The sequence below is a fragment of the Fistularia commersonii genome, chromosome 18 (assembly GCF_037954325.1).
Source record: "Fistularia commersonii isolate RoL2024-O1a breed Wild chromosome 18, RoL_Fcom_v1.0, whole genome shotgun sequence".
In the NCBI taxonomy this organism is placed as follows: domain Eukaryota; kingdom Metazoa; phylum Chordata; class Actinopteri; order Syngnathiformes; family Fistulariidae; genus Fistularia; species Fistularia commersonii.
This window is the reverse complement of record NC_141301.1, coordinates 15,276,712-15,303,330: the sequence shown is the minus strand read 5'-3', so window position 1 is coordinate 15,303,330 and position 26,619 is coordinate 15,276,712. Positions and strand designations below refer to the sequence as shown.

The following is a 26,619-nucleotide window of genomic DNA, read 5'->3' as shown; positions in this document are numbered from 1 at the left end:
GCTCATTCGACCGACGGGTCATCCTGGTGCAGAACCCAACGCTTCAGACGCTCCTTTGGTGAAGAACCCAACGCTTCAGACGCTCCTTTGGTGAAGAACCCAACGCTTCAGACACTCCTTTGGTGAAGAACCCAACGCTTCAGACGCTCCTTTGGTGAAGAACCCAACGCTTCAGACGCTCCTTTGGTGAAGAACCCAACGCTTCAGATGCTCCTTTGCGTCCACGGCGACGGCGCACAACTCTGGCCGGAGGTGCATCTAGGCTACCACAAACTACCTCACCCATTCACAGGTGTCGTACCCCAACTCTTCTGTATTTCTTATCTTTGTTGGTCTCACTCCATTTGCATCCTTTTTATTTTTGTCATTGCTTCTCATCCACGCATCTGGACAATTTGGGGTCTCCAGTGAAGGTCCATCATGCTTTTGGACCGCGGGAGGAACGTGGAGACTCCACACGGACAGACCTTCTTGCCGTGAGATGGAAGCGGCGACCCCGGATTTGAATTTCATCATCCCATCCTGCAGCCACATGAGCCAAGGTAAGAAGCTTCGATCATTTCCATTAAAAAAAGAAAAAAAAACAGCTTTTTACATCCGTGCCATCGGAGCAAAAACTCACCGGTTAACAAAATATATGAATTGTGTATTTTTCACGGTAATTACGCACATGCGGTATTTCAGAAAGAGATGATAATGAAATGTGGCCGATGTCCATGCGGCGATGGCGGGGGGTAAATTAGATGGAGAGTCATCGCATGCTTGCACGGATACAACTAAGAGCTGCGGTAATTTAAGAGCCATGAGAGGTCCACCATCAACATGGATTATTTCAAATAGGGACGGATTTGACGGCCCTCACATCAGAACATGATAGACATGATAGATTAAGCAAGAAAGGCTTTTAAGGCTCTCGAGGGTCTGCTTGTGAATGCATTATAAACTGTGCTTTTGTAAAAGTGCTCACTTCAGTGTCGGGATTAGATGGAGAACAGTTGGTCCCCCGGGACGCGCCATGTGCCGTCTCTTCGTAACGGTCAAAGACATATGAAAGCGATTTGTTCTGGTTTTTTGCAGTAATCCTCTTCGGCTACTTTACTTTTCTTCGCCCCCCATAAGTTGATAGAAATCTGTGCGCTTTGATGGCACGAGGTGTTTAATCTGCGGGCCAGATGGGACGGCGGTTGCATGTGTAAAATTAGCAAATGCCCGATTCAAGGTAGCAGTAATCTAAGGCAAATCTGGTTTGCGGTGATTATGCACGGCATTTCCAAGCGTAAAAGCAAGACGCCGACCGGCGTTTGGGGGGAAAAACAGCCGTCGCGGGCGACCTTTTCATGTCATTGAAGCGCGTCGCTGACGGAAAGACCCTCGGTAGAATCCGATATCGTACGAAGACGTAACGTGTGGATGTTGCCGTCGTCCTTTTAGCTGCTTCGAGACGCAATCCGATGACTATAGACGCATTCCCAGATTTCCTCGGAGGGCAACGCGAACGCCGCACGCAAAAGATGCCGCCATCCACGGCCGAGCCATTGTCAGCCTTTAACAATAAACGCATTTATTCCCTTCTCTTCCGTTCCCGGGGGCAGCAGTAGTTCTGTATGTCACAATAGGTATTAGACGGCGTTCTCCAAATCCCCTGTTCTGCTAAGACCTTAAGAGACAGTTAGCAGCAAAGGGGTTAAGCCTTTAATTCTGCCACAGTTCAACACATTGATTGGTTCAGATGGACGGAGCCACTAATGGAGACAAGATGAGTGTTTACGGAGGGGGAGGCTGGTTTCCACGGGGACGTTAGCACTGTCGGAGAGAAAAAAACAACGCTTTTAATTTCCTCCTGCTCCATATTGTGCCGGGAGGCATCCACGCTGGTGCCGTGAAGCCCGAACGTGGAGGAACGCCGGAGCTTTCTTGACCGTCTTAGGCGGCGGACGGACGGCTCGAGATGCCCTTTGACCTCCGCAACCGTATGGCCGCTTTCTGATCCCACGCTCCTTTCCCCAGTAAGGTCTCCATGCTGTAGCCTGGGAGATAAATGATGACTCTTCCTTTGGCCAGGTCGCTAAGCCGCCTCTCTACGCTCTAATCTTATTATCGGCCCAAGCTGGCTTTGGCAGGGAGGGGGACGGCGCAAACAAAAGTCGTACACAAGACAAAATCATAACAAGATTGCCGTTCTTTGACTCGGGAGGCCACGGAGACGCGAACCTTTCTCAGAAACGTGGATCTCCTGGTATACCTCGAGTTGACCCTCGTGCAAACAAATGATGGCGCTTCTCATTTCCCGCTGCTAATCAACGCATGCGACCGATATGAACGATTCGTTCTGGACACGATCGGGTTTGGGTTTTCCACAAAATCTCCGCTTCCGTTCGATCGGTGACGTTTCAGGAAGAAGGGCTCGGCCAGTCACCTCCTAAACGGACACCTAGCCAAGAAGCCGAAGCCATTAGTCGTTCGCCTTCTCCCGGCCTCAAATAATAAGAATAATGTGTAATTATTCAGCAATTTAGTATCAAATGAATGTAAGCGGCAGGACGGCGCAGGGGTTAGCACTTCCACCTCGCAGCCAGAAGGTCCCCGGTTGGATTCCTCCCTCCATCTTCTCCCATCTCACAGTCCAAACGCACCTTCTTTTCTTTTACAATTCAATCCGTCACATTTCGACGGCTTCGTCAGCGAAGAGCTTCGACCCCGCAGGTAATATTTCACCAGATATTTCACAGAGGCGGAGTAAACAACTCATTATCTCTGCTCCGTAACTGTTCTTTCCAAATGTGCAACAGCGGCGGGCACATCGTGCGTTCATGTATTACGCCGTGTCAGTGCAGCATGGATGGAGCCGCTCGGTGCATTTAGGGCTCCCGGAGCTGCGAGTCATTTCCATCCGTGGGCTCCACAACGAATGCAGCACCTCCACCGTCATCCTGGCCCGGTCATTTATTCCATCTGAGTTTCAGTGTGACCGACACGAACAACATAAACGTTATCTTTTACTACCAGAAAAGGGAAGGAAAGGCTTCAATTTAGTTTGGAGACGTAACTCTAGAAGGTCCCTGGTTGGATTCCTTTCTGGGTGGAGTCTCCATGTTCTCCCCGTGTCTACATGGGGTTCCTCCAGGTTCCTCCTGCGCTCCAAACACATGCAGGAGGTCCTGCTAAAAGTCCAGATTTGTGAGTGAGCGAATGGCTGCATGTCCCTCTCTGAGGCTTAGGTAGCGGTAAAGATATTAACCGATTGAATGGACCGTCATTTCCGCTTAAACAACAATGGAACTAATTTATGGATTTTCATGCTGCCAGAACATTTAGCCTCGTCACGTCGCACAAGTGAAATTATCGGGAAATTCGGAGAAATTCAATTTCATCGAATTTCACACCGAGGTTCACGGTTTTAGCGCGCAGGAGGAAGACTGGAGTTGGACAAAGCAGGGATAGAAATTGGATGCACGGATGGACTTTTCCTTGTGTTATTCATTATTCATCTTCTTCATCGGCCGTTTTAATTTCGGAAAAAAAAAACATTTCCAGTACGTATTTGCGGATGTTATCGGTTTGTAAAAGTTAAAAAAAAAAATTCGGTGTAAATATCTCATGTTAAAACGAGCTCAACTGCGGCTTATAGACAAGTGCGTCGCTTATATGCACGCATAGATTTATTTGGTTATTTTCAGCCGGCGCGGCTTATATTCAGGTGCGCTCAATAGTCCGAATAATCCGGCTGTACAGCTGCCGTCCTCCGAGCATCGTGAGTTACCTGAAGGAAACAAGTTCTAATGTAATCAGTTACCCATGCAAGAAATCGGTTTAATATTAATTAAATTGCGTGACCGCTTATATTCCCTTTTTCCAAAATAGGCCCCGTCCCGTTTTCAATTTGCCCTGAACAAATGAGCCCTAATGTGAGCCGACTGATATTTAGAGACGCCCCGCGCTAATCTGATATTATACAGCGTATTTCCAAAACAGAAACAGCCACGGCTTCATCGCATCACGGAATGCTGAGGAACGGCGAACAAGCGGTCCACGCCGCTGAGCAACGACGTGACGACAAAAGATAATGCGCTGAATTAAATGTGCGGGAGAGGAACATTCAGAGGGAACCGAACGCGTGTGAAAGAGGATATCGTATATTTCTACTTTGGTAGAAATAACCACGTTTACAGTCGGTAGTAAAACGATCAATTCTGACTTGTGACGGAGAACTTTCCTGATGTGACCTCAATATCAAGCCGTCCTCTGGTGTCGCAGACGAGCGTCGCTTCGCGCTGCGTCTCTCTTTCTGCAGCTGAAGCAGCTGCTTTAATTTTCTCATTTCAAATCAGCGAAGGCGGACAATTTTCCCGATTAGAAGATCAAATGCGCGACAGCCGTCTCCACGACGGGATTTGGCCGTTACCCCAGCATGTCAGTATTTTGATCTTCCTCTGGGTCATTATCTCCAGTGTGACACAGAACAGATGAATAACGGAAATGCAGATTTCAATCCCACGAGAAAAAAAAAAAAAGGGAAAACTTGCTTTTTTTTTTTGTTTGTTTTTTGCCGCGGGGTTAAATACAAATTCATCTAAATCTGCTCGTGGCAATTAGGGATTAATTGTTTCTCCTCGTGAAAGCGATATTAATCACTGCGGAATTCCTTTGGTTCCGTGTTGTGGTTTATGGTAAAAGTAAAGCGGCGAATGATTCGCCCTGGAGAGCAGAGAGGCTAAAACCACAATCGCTCCACCAGGCAGTTTCAGGAAAAGCAAAGCAAAACAACACGAAGAAGAAAAGCGATAAGTCATCTACACCTCCCTCTTCCTGGAAGCGCGATGGGAACTTGGCATGTGGACTATCTGGCTAATTAGCAGCAACGCTAAATGAAACCTAACGTAAGATCACCAATCGACGCTTTCGCGTTTTAAAGACCAACAAGCTCATTGGATTTGGTCGTCTCGGTCATCTCGGCCTGCGACTCTCCGCCCGTGGACGCTTTTTGTTCCCTAATTTCAAAGAAACAAGCGCCGGAAAGAAGGACGTGACAGGGATTTGGAGGACATTTGATTTTTGATAATAGATCCGTCGCTCCCGTCGTTCGTCACCTCTCCGCGATTTCCGTATTTTCGGAGGGGAGTCGGTACCTGGGAAAAGTTTATGACTGCGCCTTCTCGTCTGAAGTCGAGCGTATTTGATGTCTCTGCTTTGCTGGTGCAGCCGCCATGGTTACTGGGCTTATCAGGTCAGAGCAGGTTTCTTCAAGGCAGCCGCGTTTGCCAGATCAATTTCGAGAACCTACCAACCTTTGGGCTTGAAATAGACATGAGCGGCTCCTCTCCCACTCCCACCCGTGACGGCGGGATGAAACACTCATTCTATTGAAGTGAATAGAACGATATGTAACTCCGTGCACGGCTGCCGCTCTGTGACGCCGATTCACAAAGCGTAGAAGACCTAATGTTATTTAATAATCGCTAATCTGCTTTTTAACAACCTAACCTTCGTCAAATGTGCTGTGAGAAAATAACTCGCATTCAACGCTGATGTTCTGCTCGGAGAAAGAGACCTTTTTTATCGTTTTATATACATTTATGCGGAACAACGCCGCTGTATTAAACGCCAGTTGAGACCGAAATAGTCAACATTCAGAAGAAAGAAGCCAGTCATTCTATGTTCTCTCTTCTTGCTTGTTGCATTGGTGAATCTATTTGAACAAACTTCTTCCCTTTTCCATTTCTTCTCCTGACATCAGATGTCCAGGGGGGGTCAGAGGTGATCCCCATCATTATCCAGACACCTGTGATCCCGTCCCCTTTTGACATCCATAACCATCCATCAGATGGGCTTTCCCAGCATCACACGGGCTGCAGCTGGCCTGTCGTTCCTTAACCCGCGATTTGTTTCTCGCCCTGCGGCGAGACGACCAAGCGCCCGGTAGACACCTGAGCTGAGCAGGTGCGGTCCAGAAGACTCGCTTGCATCCCCTGACCGGAGAGGTCGAGCCTTTCGTCTATATCCGCAAATAATACCCCAGTAGCTCCGTTGGTAGCGCCTGTGGAGCACAGAGGAGGGGGGAGTTGTAGCCATACCGCGCACATTTAAGACTGATAGCATGTATCTAAGGCACATGTGTCAAACTCAAGGTCCGCGGGCCAAATGTGTCTCGCCACGTCATGTATCGTGGCCTTTATGATAAACATCTACATTCATCATGAACTCCATTTCCCACTATTCGTGCCGATCACACGACCCGCCAAGTGATGGCATCCCGCCATCAGATTGCAGTCTTTCCGCCATTTCCAACAAGTGGAATTGAGAAATATAAATGATCCCTAAATATCCAGGGAACAGTTGATGCAGATGGAAGGCTGTTTCAAACAAGATGGGAAGGCCAATACATGTTTGTCCTTCAAACGGGATGTCTTCTGCGTTATGAGGCAGCGTCGGTTGTCAAAGAGTACAAGCTACATCGGCATTTTGACACCAAACACAGAGCTACAGCGAGTACGCTAAAGTTAGCCTTCCGGAAAAACAACAAATTGTCCAAGAATTAAAAGCTAAACTATGATGGCAGCAGAATGTGTTCACAAAAACATTGTAGCAGTGAAAGCTAGCTTTATAACAGAGCAACTAGTAACACTATGCTTTTACATCAATGCAACTGCATATGAAACATTTTGGGCTTGAACGAGTCATAAATTCAGAGTTATTTAACATTAAGGAGTAGTTGCATTTATTTTACATTACCGTATTTTCACGACCATAAGGCCCACCGCACTAAAAGGCGCAGTGTCAGTCATGTGTGCCATTATTGTATTTAACTCACACATAAGGCGCACCTGATTATAAGGCGCGGGTTTTATATACAATCCACACCCACACTTCCCCCTTTAACGTTCTCGTGGTGTCCTCTACCACGCCGTCTTACAACAACACACACACAAGCATACAAGTGTGCGCATTAAAGAAAGAGCGCCCCGTTGTGCGTCTCGCTACCGTGCTGGTCCACTTCTTCTCCACAGTGACTCACCGGGATGCGGAAAGTGAGCGGCACCTCGTCCATGTTGGCGACGTGGCTGGACGTGTTTGTTTTCAGGGTTGTTAAAACAACAATGTTCTGCATAACGTACATACCCGTTATTTTATATACAATCCACGCCCCCACTTCCCCCTTTAACATTCTCATGGTGTTCTAAGACCTTTATGTGCGCCTTATAGTTGTGAAAATAAGGTACATTTGTCTACATTTATACTGTTCCCTTCTATGTGGCCCTTTGACGTGGCCCTCGGTGATGATGAGTTTGACACCCCTGTTTTTTTTTTTATCGTGTCAGATCCGTCCTTTCGGAGTCATTGGGTTCAAAGGGCAAAGGTGATGGAGTTGAGCACTTAGCAAACATCCAATCACGCTCACGCAAGGAGAGCGGAGATGTTGGGCAGCTTCACTCCTCATCTCGACACCAGGAGTATGGAAATAATAGAGAACGCCGAACCCAACTGAACGAATCGAGGGTCGCACCCCGTGTGGCGTCCTGCTGCTTTGACCTTCTGCCGCTTGATTAGGACCGAACGGTGACGCCACGTAATGAGAGACACGTTTCCCATGCCGGGGTTATCAGCTCCTCTGCCTCCATGACAGGAGCCCGACCGCCGGAAAAGATTTTTATGATTACCTTTCCGTGCAAAATCAGCGGGCGAAGAGTCGGCGGACGGCAAGCGTGCACCGGTTGAGCTGTCGTACGTTTAGCCCGACAAAGGAGGCGCGATCGATAACCCTTTGGAGAGGGTCCGGGACCCGCGGTCGCTGAAAAATAAGCCTTAAATAGCTTAACGAGGAGGAGGCCGGCTCTGCTCTTGATGGCGGAAAGAATTTATCGAGTGTCTTGGCTCATTACTGAAATCTCTGCTATTTCGGTGTCACACCACGGAGGGACATAAGAGAGCGCTCAGATTTCCCAGCAGCCGCGAACGCCACCTCCAGGAGCTTCATTAAGCCGGCCGCAGCGGCGTAATTAGCCGCGATGGTCGACCCAAGCTACGAGATGTATCATCTGCAAGCTCTACGGGGCCGTCATAAGCCACACGGAAAACCACCTGTGATTTGAAAAAGTGAAAGGTATTTGGCGAGCACGGAGGCAAGGCTTTTGTGGAGCTTCTGCCGGGGAAGATACCCGCGAGCTTTAACTCCGGGTCTAAGGACGAGGGAGCCGGAGAATCAAAAAATAGACGTCGAGACCGAGCGAATATGTGTCAGGCCGCCACCGCTTCAGCCACCCCGGGCGACAGAGCTGAAGCCACCATAGAAAGTCAAGCTGGCCTGCAGGGAGAGCACTACCCCGGCATGGAAAACACCATTATAAGCCCACAGAGAAAAGGAGGAGGAGGTGGATTTAAAGAGTCTAACCCATTTAACCTGAATACAGCCTCAGCCACAGAAATATTTGGAGCAGAACTCCGGTTGCGGAACGATTCTATAGAGGCGGCCGTGGGTCGGGGGGCGTGAAGATCTTCAAGCCGGGAACAAACAGCGAGCTCTTAGAGGGCAAAGCCTACATTAATTCAACTTATTTTACAGTCCGTCAAACATCTGTCTTCCTGCACCGGCTTCCGACGGAAGATTTCTACTCGCGCTAATCTTTAAGCGTTGCTGTCGTGCATTCGTTCCGTAAATGGATGGAGAGGCGATTGGGAGTGATGAGGTGTGGCAGGTTTGCACGTGGGCGGAGAGGGTGACAAGGGAGGGAAAAAGAGAACCCGGATTTAATCGAATTGATTTAACCTTTAATTAACCAGGAAAGACCCCACGGGGATTCACAACCCGTTCTTCAAGGCAGCTAAGATTGGGTGCGACTAATACAAAAACATTTACTTGTATTTTCACGACTATAAGGCGCACATAAAACTCTTAGATTTTCTTCAAAATGTGCGGCCATATAGTGCAGTGCGCCCTGTGTGTGTTGTTGTTGTAAGACGGACATAGTGGAGAACACCATGAGAACGTTAAAGGGGGAAGTGTGGGCGTTGATCGTATATAAAAGAACACGTTTGTGCGTTATGTAGGACATCGTTGTTTTAACAACCCTGAAAACATGGCCGACAAACACATCCAGCCCAGCCACGTCACCAACATGGACGAGGTGCCGCTCACTTTCCACATCCACTGTGGAGAAGAAGTGGACCAGCACGGTAGCGAGACGCACAACGGGTACGAAAAGTCTTCGAGGAGACCAAAGTTTCACTAAGCGTGGAAGGCAGCGCCGGGCGAGTTACGCCACAATTTGCGGCTGGATTGTAGACGCTCGTGCTAACGTGTCCGCCGGCACTGTTGTTCCAGCTTTAGCAAAAGCCGGCGTAATTTCCGAGGAGCCGCGCGGCACGGAAAGCGACTCTGACAGTGAAGAAAGTGAACCTGGCATGTTGGATGGAGATTTAGCGCAGATGTTCAAATCAGAAACAGAGGATGAGGACTTCCATGGGTTGGATTGATGACGATTAACGGTTAAACAATGTGAATACCAAACTCAGTTTAGCTCCCGCTCTATTTTTAAATAAGCACACTTGTATGCTTGTGTGTGTGTTGTTGTTGTAAGGCGGACATAGTAGAGGACACCATGAGAAGGTTAAAGGGGGAAGTGTGGGCGTGGATCGTATATAAAACCCGCGCCTTATAATCAGGTGCGCCTTATGTGTGAGTTAAATACAATAATGGCACACATAACTGACACTGCGCCTTTTAGTGCGGTGGGCCTTATGGTCGTGAAAATACGGTACAAAATGACCCAAATCAAGGAGGTATAAATTACAAGCAGGTGAAGGAATTGGTTCAATTTAGGTTTAAAAATGCTCAAAGAAGCAAACACCAGGTGTTTCCAGTCTTGGGAACGGGAAGCACCGCGTGAGCTGGTGACGGAAAAGTCAAGGATCAGTGCTGCTCTCAACAGTGAAGGTGCAAATGTAGGCAGGCTGCAATCCGAGTACTTCCTTATGAATTATAGTGCAGGCTAGAGGGGGCAACTCGTAACGGTGCGGTGATACTTTAAGAGAAGCAGGCGAGCAGCGTCAACCATTGGAAGACATCTAGCAGAAGCGTTCATACATAGTAGAGCATATTTCGGAGGTCAAATCCAGACACTCAGGCATTTGTCCGTGTCAACCACCTCTATGTGCACTCCTGCAGGAGTAAGATACCGAGCGTTTCACTTGTGGCCACTTCCTGGAATCGTGAAAACAACACAAGCTTAGTCTGGTCAGCATTGAAAACCAGATTTAGTCACGTGTGCTGGACGGCAACAAAGGTTTTCTGCAGGGACCCGAAGGCCTGAACATGAGTCGCACCGTGGCAGTAAATCACCGCCTCATCTGCGTAAAGATGCACTCTAATGGCACAGAGTAGAGGTCAGTACACCTTGTACTGACGTGAAGGTAAACAACAACCGGACAACAAGACGTGGGAACTTTTAGCCTAATCTAGATTTGCTAAATGCTTAACTGATAGTTTCAATAATCGACAACAATGGCAGTCATACACTCTGCGTTGGTGGAGATGCAACCTTCTGATCTTCTGTCACCCTATCTATGTCTATGCTCATAATGAGAGAAGCTCACAACGTGACAAAAAAAATGTGGAAAACAAGCTCAAAAGGGGACGGGTTTGGTCGTGGCCGATTTGGCAAATCAGTCGGACGCTATCAGCTTCTTTGCAGATGACATTGTGATCGGTAATGAGAGCGGGGAAGAGGTGGAGGAACATCTAGAGAGGTGGAGGTATGCTCTGGAAAGGAGAGGAATGAAGGTTAGTTGCACGACAGATTATGTGTGTGAATGAGAGGAACCCGGTTGGAACCCTGAGCCTACAGGGAGTGGAGATCAAGAAGCTGGAGGATCTCAGGAACTTGGGGTCAACAGTCCAGAGCGTAGGACAGTGTGGAAAAGAGGTGAAGAGACGGGTTCAAGCAAGTTGGAACAGGTGGAGAAAAGTGTCAGGGGTACGAAGAGATAGAAGACTATCAGCCAGAAGGAAAGTAAAGGTGGAGGAGACAGTGGGGAGATGTTGCTGTTTGCTCTACAAACACCAACAATGACCAAAAGACAGGAGGAAGAGCTGGAGGTCGCAGAGATGAAGATGTTGAGGTTCTCTTTGGGAGTGACCAGGATGGAGAGGATCAGGAATGAGTCCATCAGAGGGACGGCACATGGTAGATGTTCTGGAGAGAAGGTCTGAGAAGGTCGGGTCACGGACAGAGGAGGGTGAGTGAATATATCGCCAGACGGATGCTGGAATTGGAGGTCTGGAGGAAGACCGAAGAGAAGATGGATGGATGTTGTGAGAGAGGATATGAAGGTAGTTGGTGTGAGAGGAGGATCCAGAGAACAGGGTTAGATGGAGAAGGTGGATTGGCTGTGGAGACCCCTGAAGGGAAAAGCCCAAAGGAGAAGAAGTAGTTGGACACTATTAGCTTGAACTGTTTCACATTAGTATTGCATCTTGCTGAACCTTTTCTTATCCTTCAGGTTGGACGGAGGGTGAATTTGATGTCTCAGGTCAGTCCAGACCAGATTCAGAAGCTTGAGGGTTTAGAGACCATCCGGAGCTGGTTCTCAAACGGAGCCAGACTTTTATTTCCTCCGCTTGTAAGGTAATGTTTATTTCTGCTCTGGAACACGGCACATTCAGCCGCGGCTTCGGATGAATAACCAATGAAACGGTTGCATTTTAATGTCGTTCCGTGCATAAAAAAACCAGGATCCCGTTTCCTCGTCGATCCACGGGCGTCATAGCAGAAGTGTGCCGCGCAGCCTCGGCGTGATTTGTGTGTTTTGATCGTATTTTCTGCGGGGAAATTTGCGAGTGGCCTGTTTCCTTTCCTTGCAAACTGAGGACATCTCTCTGCAGCGCCGAGTAATTGGAATTCCACCGGGACAGGCATGAGGTCATTTCAGAGAGGTGGAAATATTAGTGATGATGCTGAGGGGAATTTTCTCTTATCGGTCATCGCGGTTATATTAATGGCACCTAGAAGGGCCTCCGGAGAGGCGATTCACTTGAAGTGATGGTAAGGTCATTACTCAGCTTGGCTCCAAATCCCAGACATTCCAGAGAGCCAATTATTCCTGCATTCGACAGATAATTGAGATTATAAAATGCTCTTCGGCCCTTTGAAGGATTCGGTACGTCGTGTCTGTTTTGGTTGGTCAACACCCGGAAGCTATTAATTCTAAAGGAAGTCGCCTTCTCCAAACAGAGTTTGATCCACAGACAGGATTGATGCTGCGGTGCGCTGGTTAGCCGATGGGGCAGAAAACTACCTTTCAAAAGCAATAAAAAAAAAAAAAAAAGGCAGTTTCAGGAAAAAAAAAAAAGGACATTAATGTGACGCGCAGCCGAGCCGCGTATCACGCACTGCTAGATTAGCGACGTCAGTCAAGTAAAATAGCAGAGGCTTTAGCAGAGAGCTTTTCTTGACATGCCAGACGTGGCCGCGCGAATGAAGACAATCGTTATTTTTTACTATTATCCTGCAGGCCGGGTCGCAGACGAGCTGGAAGCTAACAGAGCCGTGGTGGGGCGAGAGGCGGGGTTCCACCTCCGATGAGTGCGGTTTCGGACCGCGGGAGGAACCCGGAGAACCCTGAGGAACTTCTCGCAGACACGTGGGAGAAGACGTAGAGCCCGCTTTGAAAAGCCCCCGCGATCCCAGCAGTGTTTCTCCGGTGAAATAACTTCAAGCGAGGTGCAGATCATCTGCATAATAGATGCAAAACACGCCAAACCAGGAGCGCTAACCTTTCCTCAGATAGCGTGCGGTGACTTCAGGAGAGCGAGAGCCGCCTCCTGCAGCGTGAAGCATAAAAATTCAGGATCTTCCACACCCCACTTTCTCCACATGGTCAAATTCTGTCGTCGTAGCGACAGCTCTCCTCTGGCTGCCGACATCCGTGCCTACGTGAGAGCCAACGGTGATTCGGTAAAAGTATATTTAACAGATGCCGGAGACATACTGTAATTTCCAGACTACAAGCCGCTACTTTTGAACACTGTGACCTAGCGATGCGGCTAATTTGTGGATTCTTTTTGGGCTAACAAGCTTCACGGTGCCAAAACATGTAGCCTCGTCATATCGGGCCGATGGGACGCCGAAGAAGACGACCGCAAAAAGGAAGGAAAGGCTGGTGGCTTCGATTTAGTTCGGACGCGTGACTCCAGAAGGTCCGTGGTTGGATTCCTTTCTGCGTGGAGTCTCCATGTTCTCTCCAGGTTCCTCCAGCGCTCCAAACACGTGCAGGAGGTCCTGCTGAATGTCCGGATTTGTGAATGAGTGAATGGCAGTCTGTCCCTCTATGAGGCTGAGGTAGCGGTAAAGATAATGACCGAATAATGAGCTTCACACGGCCGAAACATTTAGCCTCGTCGCGTCGGACCAATAAAATTCTGAGGCCGTTCAAGTCCGACGCCAAAGAAGACGACTTTAACGTTTTTAGTGTGCAGGAGGAAGACCGAGGTCAGCTGATAGAAAATGGATAGATGCACTTTTCCTTCTGTTATTTATTATTCTTCTTTTTCATCAGCTGTGTTACAGGTGCTGTTCGTGGGGAAAAAAAAAAGAATTTTCCAGAACATATTTGTGGGTGTTTCCGGTACGTATTTGATGAAAATATCTCATGTTACAACATGGACACGTGCGGCTTATAGACACTTAAGGCCGATATATGTACACTTATATTTATGTAGATATTTTTAGCCGCTGCGGCTTATATTCAGGTGCTCTCGATAGTCCGGAAATGACGTTGTCAAAACGTATTTAATTGTACCGTATTTTCTGGACTATAAGCCGCTATTTTTTTCCTAGGTTTTGAACCATGCGGCGTATACAAAAGTGCGGCTAGGAGGCGGAAGTAGAATCCGAAATAAGATAAGACGTATAAATCAATGCAAAGAAGAATAGCAGAAAGAGCAGATAAAAAGCAAATAGAACACACATGACAAATTACTAACTGGTACTTATTCAAATCCCCGCCCCTTCATCATGGAAACCACAAGAAGAAGCTCGTACGATGCAAGTTTAAGTTGAAGGCCATCGAGCTTGCTATCCACGAAGGAAACCGCGCTGCGGCACGCAAGCTTAGCATCAATGAATCTATGGTAAGACGTTGGAGGCGGCAGCGGGAAGAGCTCATGCGATGCCAAACGTCGAAAAAAGCTTTCAGAGGACATAAAAGCAGGTGGCCTGAACTTGAGGACATTTCTTTTCAACATAGATATCTGCAGCTTATAGCCTGGTGCGGCTTTTATATATATTTTTTTTCTAATAGAGCGGATGCGGCTTATTTACAGGTGCGCTCTATAGTCCAGAAAATACGGTATTTTATCGTCGCTCAAATGTTTCCCCGGTGGGCGAACGACGCATCCCGGGCGACGCGCTTTTTTAATCTTGAATAACCGACTACCCGTGTCGCAGGGTCTGCCTCGGGATTTACCTGAGGAGCCGTCACGGGACGCGCACGGCCGAGCCGGCAGCTTGCGAGGCCGGGCAGACGACGGCATTAATCCGGCCGCGTCGCCGCCTCCGCCTCCCTCCGCCTCCCTCCGCCTTCCCATCTGGTGAGACGGTCGAGCAACAGGAGAAAAGGAGCAAGGAGTCCTGTCACTCCTCAATGAATACTAATCTCCCATTTCTCCTCAGACAAATCCATTCTGCTTCCACACACGGCAATTCGGGGAATCTGCGGATCCACATGCCCATCATTTGAGATTTTAAATCTAACCTATCAACGGCGCGTCTTGGCGAAAAGCCCGGGACGAAACGCATCAAAATCTCCCCTCTGCTCGGCCGGGGTATAATCATCCGGTGCAAAACTCATCCGCTGCCCCCCAGCAGACGCTTCCCTTCCTGCACGACAGCATCAAAAGAACAAAGAAGAAAGGTGTGTTTTTTTTTTTTTTTTCCCTCCTCTTTTCTTTACCGACCAGCACTTTTCACGCCTTTTTACCTCTGGAAATCAATCTCCTGCTTCGGATAAAAGAAAAACATTTTAAAGTGCTGATGAAACGGGATTTTACAATCATCTTACTTGCGGAAGAGGGGGGGGGAGGAAAAAAAAAAAAAAAGAAAAGCCGCCTCCGACTCCAACGGCAGCGTAGCAGCAGCAGCCGCTCGCAATTACAGGTTTGACAGCACTTCACTTAGACGGCATAATTGTGATGAAATAGAGACGTAATCTAAAATTCGCCCAACTTCGTGCAGACTCCGAACACCGGAAGCGTCCAAACGAACCGGCGCAGAAATTAGCGACTAGCTCCACGTGGCACGTCAGAGGTTCCAACGCGTCCACGTCATTAGCGTGTGCTATGTTTTCCACGGTTGCGCCCGTTATGAATTATCACGACCCCGACCCTTTGCCACGGGGGTCAACGCGACGCTCCGCCGAGATGCATCATTTGCCGTCCCGGCAAGAGGTCGGGGTTTTAAAGAAGGAGCCCGGTCGCAATTTATTGGCCTCTTCCTGATTCGCGCGCCGTTAATCACGTGAAGATTTAGCGCGAAACACGCTCGCCGCCGCCGCCGCTTTCCTCTCCATCAGTGTCACCCGTTGTGTGTTTCTTAATCATTCCCGAAGCTATTTTTAACCGGGCTACAGCCAGCGAGCGGGTTCAAAGATGGACTCATCAAAACGGCCAAACACACACACACACACACACACACACACACACAAAAGAAGGGCCAGATGCCGTCCATCGTGCTGAGCGGAGGGAGAGGGAGGAGGGAAGGGGGTTAATGAGATGAAATGCTGACGGTCGGCGAGGTAAGATGTGGTCGCGGCTTCGCCGGAATTGGCTTTTTGCTAATGACCTGCAGTCGCCGTCAACATACGGAGGATCCTTTGCGAAGGCAAATGACAAAGAAAAAATGTTTACAACAAAAAAACAAAACAAATCTGCAACAGAAACACAATTCAAAATGAAAACCTTCCCGTTTGGATCGGGGAATCAATATTTCGGGCGCTGTGCGGCTTACCAATTTAATTTGTTCTTTGACTCCGTTTGAAACGTTTGCGATCCGAATCATTTTTTCGCTTCGGTATCCGCGTAGATCCCATCGATCCGCTCGTTCCGCACGCTACGGAAACTTTTTTACGGGCTCATTTGTGACAAATATACAGAGTGAAATACGAGGTAACCTTAATTATGACAGTTTCTGGTGTCCTTTCACTTCTTGCCAGCACTTGTACTCACCGTTCCTTCACTAAATCGACAAAAGCAAAGCCTTCTCGCGTAGGAGACCCTCGCTAACGCTAACGCTAATGATCTCTCCAGCTCGCTGTCCTTCACTCATCCAAACTAACAATCACTTTTCTGCTCCTTCTCACACTTGAGACCTTTCCTTGTTAACTTAGTCGCCCCTTTAGCCACATCGGCCGTCTTCAGCACGTCTTCGATCTTCTGGATCGTGCAGATGGTTGACTTAGCCGTGTGGGAACGCTCGGCCAGATCCGAAACACAAGCATCCCTCTCACGTTTAGCTAATATTTCCTTCTTAACTTCTACTTCACACCGCTATCACTCATTTTGGGAGCTAAAATGAGGGCTAGCTTAAAGAACTATAGCGCCAAAAAAACACTGGAAGAGGAGAACACGACAAAGAATGACGTAAAACACGACTGCTGCTATGCTACAACGCCACAACACGGAAAGAGCGTGACTCCGTCTGTTTGCGTGTTCGTGCACGGAGGGTTGTTCACAGCTCCGTTCAAAATTTGATCGGAAACTCAAGGAGACAGATTTGTTTGTGCTTCGGGGCGTCGGTAAGCCCAGCTTCCACTCAACGACATTATATATCCGTCGCAGATGGGATACAAGAACTTCCTTTTGTTCGTGTTTTCAAATATTTCTCAGGTGGGACTGAGGAGGGGTTTGCCAGCCGTGGAGGTCACGTCATGGATCGGCAGCGGAGGGTAAATTCTGCTGAGCCCAGGTGGACATTATCTTAACAAAGCTGTTTGGAACTGGACAACGTTCTTCTTCTTTTCCCTTCAGGGATCTCCACAGGGAATCAACCTTTTCCATCAAACCCTATTCTCTGGATCCTTCTCTCTCACACCAGCTAAAGTCATATCCTCTCTCACTACGTCCATAAATCTTCTCTTTGGTCTTCTTCTAGACCTACTGCCTCGCAGCTCCACCTTCAGCAACCTTCTACCCAGATCTCCACCATGGTTCGGACATGTCCAAACCATCTCAGTCATCACTTTGTCTCGGTCATACATGTCCTGCACCCCTGTGACAAAGTCTTCCATTCCTTTGGGCTTTTCCCTTCAGGGATCTCCACAGCGAATCAATCTTCTGTCCTCTGGATCCTCCTCTCTCACGACGTCCATCAATCTTCTCTTAGGTCCTCCTTCAATTCCAGCATACATCTACCAGTATATTCCCTCTCCCTCCTCTGTCCATGACCCGACCATCTCTTCTCTCCAAAACATCTACCATATCTCTCTGATGGACTCATTCCTGATCCTCTCCATCCTGGTCACCTCAGCATCTTCATCTCTGCCACTTCCAGCTCTGCCTCCTGTCTTTTGGTCATTGTCAGTGTTTCTAGGCCAAACAGCATGGCTGCTCTCAGCACTATTCTTGTGAAATAAAGCTATTAAAGTGCAACAGCCAGAAGGAGAGGAAAGGTGGAGAAGATGGAGGAGAAAGCAGCCATGATGTCTGCTTAGGAGACACTGAGGAGAAGACAGGAGGCAGCAGAGATGGAGATGTTTGAGGGTTAGATGGAGGCTGGTGATTGGCTGTAGGCTAGATGGAGGCAGGTGATTGGCCCCTGGACGGAGCAGCCCGGAGGAGGAGAAGAACGCAGATGACAAACCAATCATCATCCATGATTTCATTGATGGATAAGCATTCATCTCATCAATGCTTCGTCACTAATTGACAAAAATAAAAATTCTCTCTGTGTAAAAAAAAAAACATCATTATTTTCCAGCGTTTCTAAGAAGGTTATTTTTTTTTGTTTACACGCACGGCGTGTTGCATTTTAATGGCAAAAACTTCAGAAAGCGCTAGTTAAGTGACCAGCTGTGTCTCGCAGCCGGCGTCAGTGGATGCGGCAGGCGGTTTGCGGCCCGCAGGCGCCTGTTCAACCCTCGGGATATTTCTTTTTTATGAAATTTAAAACGCCGCTGTTTGATTCTGTCTAAACAAATCACCGAGGCGCGGAATAAAAAGCATTACGTCTTGTTTCGGCGGAACTCTGTGAATCACGCAGAGCTGCACGGAGTCCCGTCAAACCCCAGACGCCTCGGAGTGCTTTGAGTCGTTTTCCTCCAACACGTGAACCAAAGTACCCTACAGAGCCGCCCTCCATTTTGCTTGAATATTGAATTGATAAACACATTAATAATTGCACACACACACACACACACACACACACACACACACACACTCAAGGCACTAATATCTCACCGTCAAGTATTTTGTAGCGATGAATCCCTCAGTGGCTGCAAAGTGAAGAAAACTCAAGTGTGACGTTGAATCCACGATTTCTCTCCGATTTTAGATTTATTGCCCTCGGCCTCCTCCGGGCTGCTCCCTTCAGGGGTCACCACAGCCAATCATCTGCCTCCATCTCACCACAGCCAATCATCTGCCTCCATCTCACCGGCAGCCAATCATCTGCCTCCACGGCTAACGGACTACCTCCAAAAACCCTCTCCTTTGCATCTTCTCTTCTGACGTCAACCAACTTCCTGCCTCCCTCCATCCCATAAACCTCCACTCTGGCGTTCCTCTAGACCTCCAACCTCAGTGTCCTCCTACCCAGATCTTCTCCTCTGTCCACGTCCATACCATCTCACTTTATCTCCAGAAGATGCGGCGTCCCTCTGATGGACTCCCAGAGATGAACCTCCTCATCTTCACCTCTGCCTCCTCCCTTCTCCTCAGCATCTCCAAAGCGAACCAGACACCGTGGCGGCTCCCACCTCCTTCTCCTCCGCCGTTCCTTTTCCTTCTGGTCGCAAACAAATCCCCCAGCGTTCGCATCTCCAGGACAGGAACCTCCATCCCCCTGCCTCTGCAGGATGTCCTCCTCAAAGCGGTCTGGTTTCGAGTCTCGTCCCCTCCAAGAAAAGCCCGTCTTGGATGATTAGCATTACAGAACAGTTAGATAACGTGTGTGTCGCTAATGCGAGGCGTTGGGCGCGCGGCGAGCTCGCCGGCGTGTGAACATTATGATAATGGCGGCTCTCTTCCAAGTTCAGGGGGAAACGTGGAAGACGGAACGGGCGTCTTGAATCCGATCGCGTTCCCTTCAGCGCCCGAACAACCGGACCGGAACAAACCCGGATGGAAACGTGGCGTTACCGGGACGCCGACGGGAAAAAACCCCGCGGTCGCCGATTAAGTGTGTTTTGATCGCTTCCTTCGCCGTTCCGATCGGCACCTGTCGTGCACGGCGACCCGGTTGGTTGGCGGCTGAACCGGCAGCCGCAGAGGAGGGGGTGAAAAAACGCAAACCCCTGCCGGCCAATTAAGTCGACCTATTTTTACATGGGAGAATTCTTTAAGGTCACGCCAGCGGCGGCGGCGGCGGCGGCGTCCCGATGAATCGAGCAGACAATTAGTCAAACACCCACATGGAAGGTGCACGTCACCCCAGCAGATGCACGGGAGATGGACGGCGGCCGCCGTGACAGGAAAGAGTCATCGGCAACTTAAATGCACCGGCTCATTAGTCGGAGGGGCGGCGGGACGGCCGGCGCTCGCTCCGGTAAACACTTTGAATCCATAAATCCTTAAAAAAAGCTGGAGGAGGAAAGAGCGGCTCGGACAATTTCACCCCGGGAAATACGGCCATCGATTGGGAGGTGAAAGGAAGGAAGGAAGGCTCGATCCGAAGCGGAACCTGACGGGGGAGCAGGTGAGTGGGCTGAAAGCTGGAGTTACCAATACCTGATCTTTCAGAACCGGCAGGGAACCTGAAGGCCGACGATCTTATATTGGAACGCTATTCATTGGTTTTTTTATACCGCTCACTCTCTCATCCCACGTTATTCACACATGTATTTGCGTTTTGTCTATTTTTTTATATATTTTTACATACCTTTAACTGAATTTTTATTTATTTTCTTTCGATCTTTATTTTTTTTTAATTTTATTTTTGTTAATGGCTATTTTATTCTTCATTATTATATAGTTAGTTTTGGTAACTCCCTTCTTACCTTCTCAGATCAACCCTGCTAGCTTCCATCACACCATTAAATTAGCTTTACAACACATACCTTTAACTGAATTTTTATTTATTTTCTTTCGATCTTTGTTTTTTTTGAATTTTATTTTTGTTAATGGCTATTTTATTCTTCATTATTATATAGTTAGTTTTGGTAACTCCCTTCTTACCTTCTCAGATCAACCCTGCTAGCTTCCATCACACCATTAAATTAGCTTTGGAGAAAATCAATCTGGAAGTAAAACTTAACATTGAGGCCCAAATGAAACCAGAAAAATAAATAAATAAATAAATAAATATTTTAAATATATGTATATGTATGTATATATGTATAAAATTTGTTTTTTTTTCGAGACAATAGTTATTTATTTCTTTTATTTTTTTCCCCTTGCCAAGCAAACATTTAAGAGGTGAATCTGTCAATTTTTTTTTTTTCAACTCCCAATTTTAATACGGTATCCGGCATCTGTGTAATAATTCAAAACTATTTGAATCTCCAGCCCTTAAATGCACATAAAATGGATGTAATGGCATCATCGGTGACAGTGAAACCCGCTGACGTCCATCAAACACAAGATTAATCCCGTCCTGCACGAGTTCAGTTCCGTTCAGGAGCGTCCGGTTCTTTCGAACCCTGGAGACGCTGCTTTTCTCTCCACTTGGGTTTGAGCCGGAAGGTCAGAGGAGATCAGATCTGGTGTGTGATAAATGTAAGAGCTTGAGTTTCCTCAGGAGTTTGGAGGATGTGTGGAAATCATTTTGGTCCATCAGCCTTAGATAACATCCAGTCACTTGTACAGATGATGATGATGATGATGATGATGATGAGATCTCCAACCAAAAGGTCTGAGTCGATGCTGGTGGTCTCGCAATCGTTAGAACCCATTTCTGTTGTCTTCTACTTCCAGCTTTTGCTCCTAAACTTCATCCTTCTCCTTTGCGTAGCTTCCTTTGGAGCTGCAGCCGATCACCTGCCTCCGCACAAACCTCTGGTCGTCCTCCAGACCTCCAACCTCCGCGTCCTTCTACTCAGATCTTTCTGTCCATGTCCAAACCATCTGAATCTGGCTTTATCTCCAGACTATCTAACACGTGCCGAACGTCCACATCTTCATCTCCGCTTCCAATCTGGGATCATTGAAAAATGAAGATTTCATGCAGATAAGCGAAGGAGGAAGTTGGACCACAACCATCTGAGCGTGTTGAGACGTCCTCCACCCTGCGAGTTCTCGTCTGAATGGCCTTCAGTGAACCAACCTGGGATCCGGCAGAAGAAGTTTGCGCAGGACGCTCACCGGCGATCTTTAACTCGGAGCCCGGAAGATATTCGCACATGTCAAGGTCGGGACGCCGCGGGAGAATGAGGGGATTTATTTCGGCGTTCGGTGGCCAATTAGCTGTGGGTCTTCTGAAGCCAGGCCGCCGGGTTCTTCTGGTTCATCAACACCAGCGGATTCTGCCTCGCCGTTTGAAGTCGGACGGACAGGCGCTTATCACTGCTATTTTTTTTTTCCGATTCTCTAATTCTAAAGTTTCTGTCAAGCGAGCTTAGCCGCTGTCAGAGAAGTGAAAGGAAATCCATCATGCGTGCGGAGAAATCCTCGGAGCAGGGAGCGGATGAGGCCGCCGTCCGGTGAGCGGCGAGGACGCCGTTTAGAGATCCGGTCTCGACGGTTTCCGCGGAAAAGGTGTCGGATGCATCAATAAAAAATGGCTGCGGGAGACGGGAACTTTCCCACATCTCGACATCTGCTCGGAGACGTTGCCGCAGCGTACGTTTTGAGAAGAAAACCCCCTCCGGGTCTTCTCTGGGTGGAGCCTGGCTGATACAGGACGGAGGCCGCGATATGAAAGCGATCGCGCATTTGCATTTGTTTTGAACGCGCCTTATTTAGGATAATGATAAATATATTTATAGAGCGCTTTCCTGCGTGCGGGAAAGACGTAAAGAAATGGGTTCAAGCGATGGGCGGAGAAATGTGTCAGGGGTACGAAGAGATAGAAGACCATCTTAGCTTTAGCTTAGCTTTAGCTTTGCTTTAGCTTTTCACATTCCCGTCCAGGTAATCCCCAAAAGTTGCTCCTTTGTCCCCAACGAACGACAATCACGTTAGCATAGTCGCCTCCTTAGATCGAGCTTCTGCCCAGCAACTCTTCCACCTACATAGCAAGCCGCCAAAACCCAGACCGCCCAAAACCGAGGCGGTTCTATCGGAAACGAAGGAAATGAAGAGTCGAAACGTCTTGAAAGTGAAGAAATTCAAGTCCGGTCGCCGCGAGGAGAAGATTCGGACAAGAATTCACGGTGACCCGGACGACCGAGAACCTCCACAGAAAATGCTAGTCAGCGATGGACGCGAGGGATCTAGAGAGGGTCCAGCGCCGACGAGGGTTTTTGCGCCGATATCATGGCGTCGATGTCGAAACGGATCCGGCCGACAGGCCGCGTGCAAGCTCTGTGACGTATCGCCGAGACCAAGTGAAGAAATTCAAATCCAGTAACCACCACAAGAAGATTTGGACAATGTACTCATTGAGATGCGGACGTTTTTGTTCAAAGCGTCTTTGCAGAGCAGCTCTGGAACCACCGTCCGGGGTTGCGGAGGCCGAGAAACAACCCGAGCGCTCAGAAGAGACGGGTTGAAAAAGTCACCGGACTTTATTTTCGTTATTTTCCCGACTGCCGTCTCAGGAAAAACCGTGAAAATGTCAATTCTGCATGCAAAGATTGGCGCATCAGCCCGCTCATGTGTCAGGTAGAACCACCCCTTCCACCCCTTCCACCCCTCCAACCCGTTAATGTTATTTTTAACCATCCCACAACATTTGACTTTTCTGGAAATTCATTTCAGAGCGTTCATCCATGCAGCAACATTCTGCTCTCTTAAGATGAGCTCTCCGCTGCGCTGAAGGGGACCGCCGCTAAAAACGCCACGGTGGGATTCACAGCAATAAAAAAAAAAAAGAAAAAAAGGCATTTCATGAACCGCCGCGCTTATCCCTGCATTCATTTATTCATTTTCCTGCAGGATGAAAACACTCCATTAATAGCATCTCATGACTCAAAGGAGTATTTGAGGCGCCTGAATGCAGCGGCGGCCCGGAGCAGGTCTGCTGGGGGGGGAAAGGTCACACAGGTGCAGCACTTTGCTTTACTTTCTCTGCAAAAATGCGTATTTTCTTTGCTTGTTTATAAAATAAACCTCGACAGAAGGGCGGCGAGTGTCGGCTGACGGACTTTGTGTTTTACCTTGAGAGATCCAGAAGCACAGCAGAAGAAGCTGGAGTCCGGATCTCCTCCTGGTCTCCATGGCGCGGCATCCGTCTCGGACGGGTTCTTCTCCAAAGTTCACGCAAGCGGCTCCCGTTCCGCGCGTCAGGTGGTCCCCCGCGGTCCGCTCCGCACGCCGCGGACGCGACGTGTGCGTGGACGCGTTCCGCCGTGCGTCCATCCCGCCTACCGGCGGCTGCGGGCGGCGACGCGCCGCCTCGGTCCGACCTCCCGGGAGCAGCGGCGGCAACGCCGGCAACTTTTCCTCATCCTTCCCGCCGCCTTCCTCCGCCGTCCTGCTTCGTCCCTCACGCACGGACGCGGAGTCCCGTCGCAGGCGGGAGCGCGCATTCCCGCCTCCGGAGCCGGGGAGCCCGCTGAGCAGCTCCATGGCGCCCCCTGTCGGCGGGACCGCGCAATAATCCCGACGGGTGCCCATCCATCCATCCATCCATCCATCCATCCATCCATCCATCATCCATCCATCATCCATCCATCCATCCATCATCCATCCATCATCCATCCATCCATCCATCATCCATCATCCATCATCCATCCATCCATCCATCCATCCATCATCCATCATCCATCCATCCATCCATCATCGATCCATCCATCATCCATCATCCATCATCCATCATCCATCCATCCATCCATCCATCCATCCATCCATCCATCCATCCATCCATCTATCTATCATCTTCACTGCTTGTGACAAAGTTGCAGGAGCTTCATGTAGAAACGTTCACCCCTTCATCCATACAGACGGCCAACCATTCACATGTCTGGACCCCCTGCATGTGTTTGGACCGTGGGAGGAACCTGGAGGAACTTCCACCTGGACACGTGAAGAACATGGAGACCCCACACAGGAAGCCCTCCAGTGGGAGTCCAACCGCGGACCCTCCTGCAGAAGGTCCGACCCCTGTGCGGTGGACCAACAGTTCCCTGATGTTTCCTGGGACGTGTCCCGCCGCCTTCGCAGCTAAACTTCAGGTGAGACGAGACAAGTCAGAGGTAAAGACGAATCTAAAAACCGTTCCTCGCGTTCATGAGACGCCGGCACGAGAAGCGACGGCGGCCTGGAGATCCACGGGTGCGTCACCTCGTCTCCTGAGGGGGCGGCCGTGAGTCAGCCGCCCCTCAGGCGGGTTCTGATTCATTTCCCGCTTCATGTTTGTCTGGTTGCCGAGGTCCCGGCTCTGCGGAAGATGCCGGATCGGGCGTCTCGCTGGGTGCAGCTGTTTTGAGGAACCCGGTGCAAAAAGGAAAATGAGATGTTGAGACTCTCCCGACCCTTCAGCGACCTCTCAGCGAGCCTGCGGAATCCGGTTTGCCGCGGACGCCGTGGGTGTAAATCAGACGACCCGGCGCTCTTGCGGCGAGCCTCCACCTCCTCCTTCCTCCTCCTCCTCCTCCTCCTCCTCCGCTCCTGACAGGCCGCCTGGCTCCGGCCCGCCGGGACCTGCGGTTTCTTCGTCAGCTTTCAAGGCCGCGGTTGTGAATCTTAGTTAAATGTGTGTGTGAGAGAAGATTTAGCCCTCTGTAAATTCGTCTCCGGGGCGGCGGGAGCGGGACGTCCCGCCCGATTCCAGATAGAGCCGCCGGGGTCGGCCGGCTTGCTCAAGGGCGCTCGGGGGGAATCCGCAGAGCAGCGCGACGATTCCGCAGCTCCTAAATCCAAACGTCTCTTGCCACAGAACCGCCCCGCCTTCCGATTTATCCTCCAGAATAACTCATATTTATTGTTGTCTAGGATGCTTCGGAGAAAATGGGACTTCTCAGTTCTGCATCGCCGGTCGTGTTCCCGTCGTGCCGGCTCACGTGCGCCGCGGCGAACATCCGCCGCGTGCACGTCCGAGGCCCCGGCGCACAATAAAAGGTGAAATATTGATGCGGGTAGGTGATGCGTTTTATATTTAATGGAATATAATGGATTTATTATATCATATTAGCCCTCCTGGTGCATGCGGGAGGGATGATGTCACCGCGGCTCGCTACCACAAAACACAAAAGTGAGTGTGATTTATTTATCTTTATTTTTAGAGTAACCGCCGGCCGTCAGATATGAGCTTCACTTATTTACGCCGTCGCTGCTGTCAATCTTTACGGATTATCGTCGGTGAGAACGTGAACACGCAATGTGGAGAATCAGTGTGACGGCGGAGGCGCCTGTGAGTTATGGATCGAGCTTTTATTTCGGATTTTCTGTGAGTCTCGGCTCCTCTTGTGCTGTTGGAGCACGCCCGAGGAGACCATCCCTCTTCTGCAAGGAGGTCAGAAGGTTGATGAGTCTTCAGCGCCATCTAGCGGCGTGCACCTGCAGCTCCAGGCTCTCCACGCCTTACCTGGGTTGCATGTGAGATGTGGGAGCGGGTCAGCGGTCCTTCACACGGCTAATCCAAAATGACAGACACGTTCTCGTTCCCCTGGGCGGCTTTCTGGTTTCCACCTCCTCCTCCCCGGGAGATGTTCTGGTGGCGAGGAGGCCGGCCTCCTCCGGAACACGGCTCCGGGAGGGAATCAAACTTTTATTTTTGGTTTGAATTGACAGATTTACCACGGAGGTAGCGTTTCTCCGCAGGGTCCGGTATGTGTGTGTGTGTGTGTGTTGTCATCCAAGCGGTGTGGAACGAGGGCCGGCTCGCTGGGAGTCATTTAACTCGGACACACCGTGCACGGCGGTTACATAAGAAAAGCTTGCTGTCGCATCCCTGAGAGGGACCTGGTGCAGCCGGACCTGCACCCAGCTGTCACTGCGCTGCTTTCAGATGATTCCACATCAGGAACAACCAACACACAGACTAAATTGGGGACAAAATAAAACAAACTATCATCAGATGATAGGATTTAACCCTAGAACACCAACGTCGGGTGATTTTCACCCACGCAATTCTTGTCATGTGATTTTCATTCTGTTGTTTTTCGTGTTTTATGGGTCCTTTGGTAGCTTCAGGCTGCTCATTGATGTTATTAATTGCATGTTTGTTTCCCTCCTCCCATCCGCCCTTCTATAAATTGATGAAAACTGTATTTTATCCAGGATATTGTATTGGGTAAAATATACCCAACGTTAGTGATGGTGTTACTTATCGTTAACCGGAAAGGTTAACGATAAATAAAAAGCATGAGATGTAAACA

General features: G+C 49.2%; 1 protein-coding gene and 1 long non-coding RNA gene across 3 annotated transcripts in view; one reads left to right on the top strand and one right to left on the bottom strand.

Moving 5' to 3' along the window:
• The window catches only part of esamb (endothelial cell adhesion molecule b), a 49,216-nt gene extending 25,434 nt beyond the window's left edge, over positions 1-23,782 (bottom strand). For both annotated transcript variants that reach the window (XM_086164061.1, XM_086164063.1), the window contains exon 1: positions 23,458-23,782. In XM_086164061.1, the coding sequence (XP_086020187.1) occupies positions 23,458-23,659 (202 nt within the window). In that variant the 5' untranslated portion in view covers positions 23,660-23,782. The remainder of the gene's footprint in view (positions 1-23,457) is intronic.
• Positions 268-14,491, top strand: LOC147224562 (uncharacterized). The gene is made up of 4 exons (XR_015107436.1): positions 268-292; positions 409-542; positions 13,549-13,617; positions 14,439-14,491. It is a non-coding gene; the product is annotated as an uncharacterized LOC147224562 (long non-coding RNA).
• Positions 23,783-26,619: the final 2,837 nt, after the last annotated feature.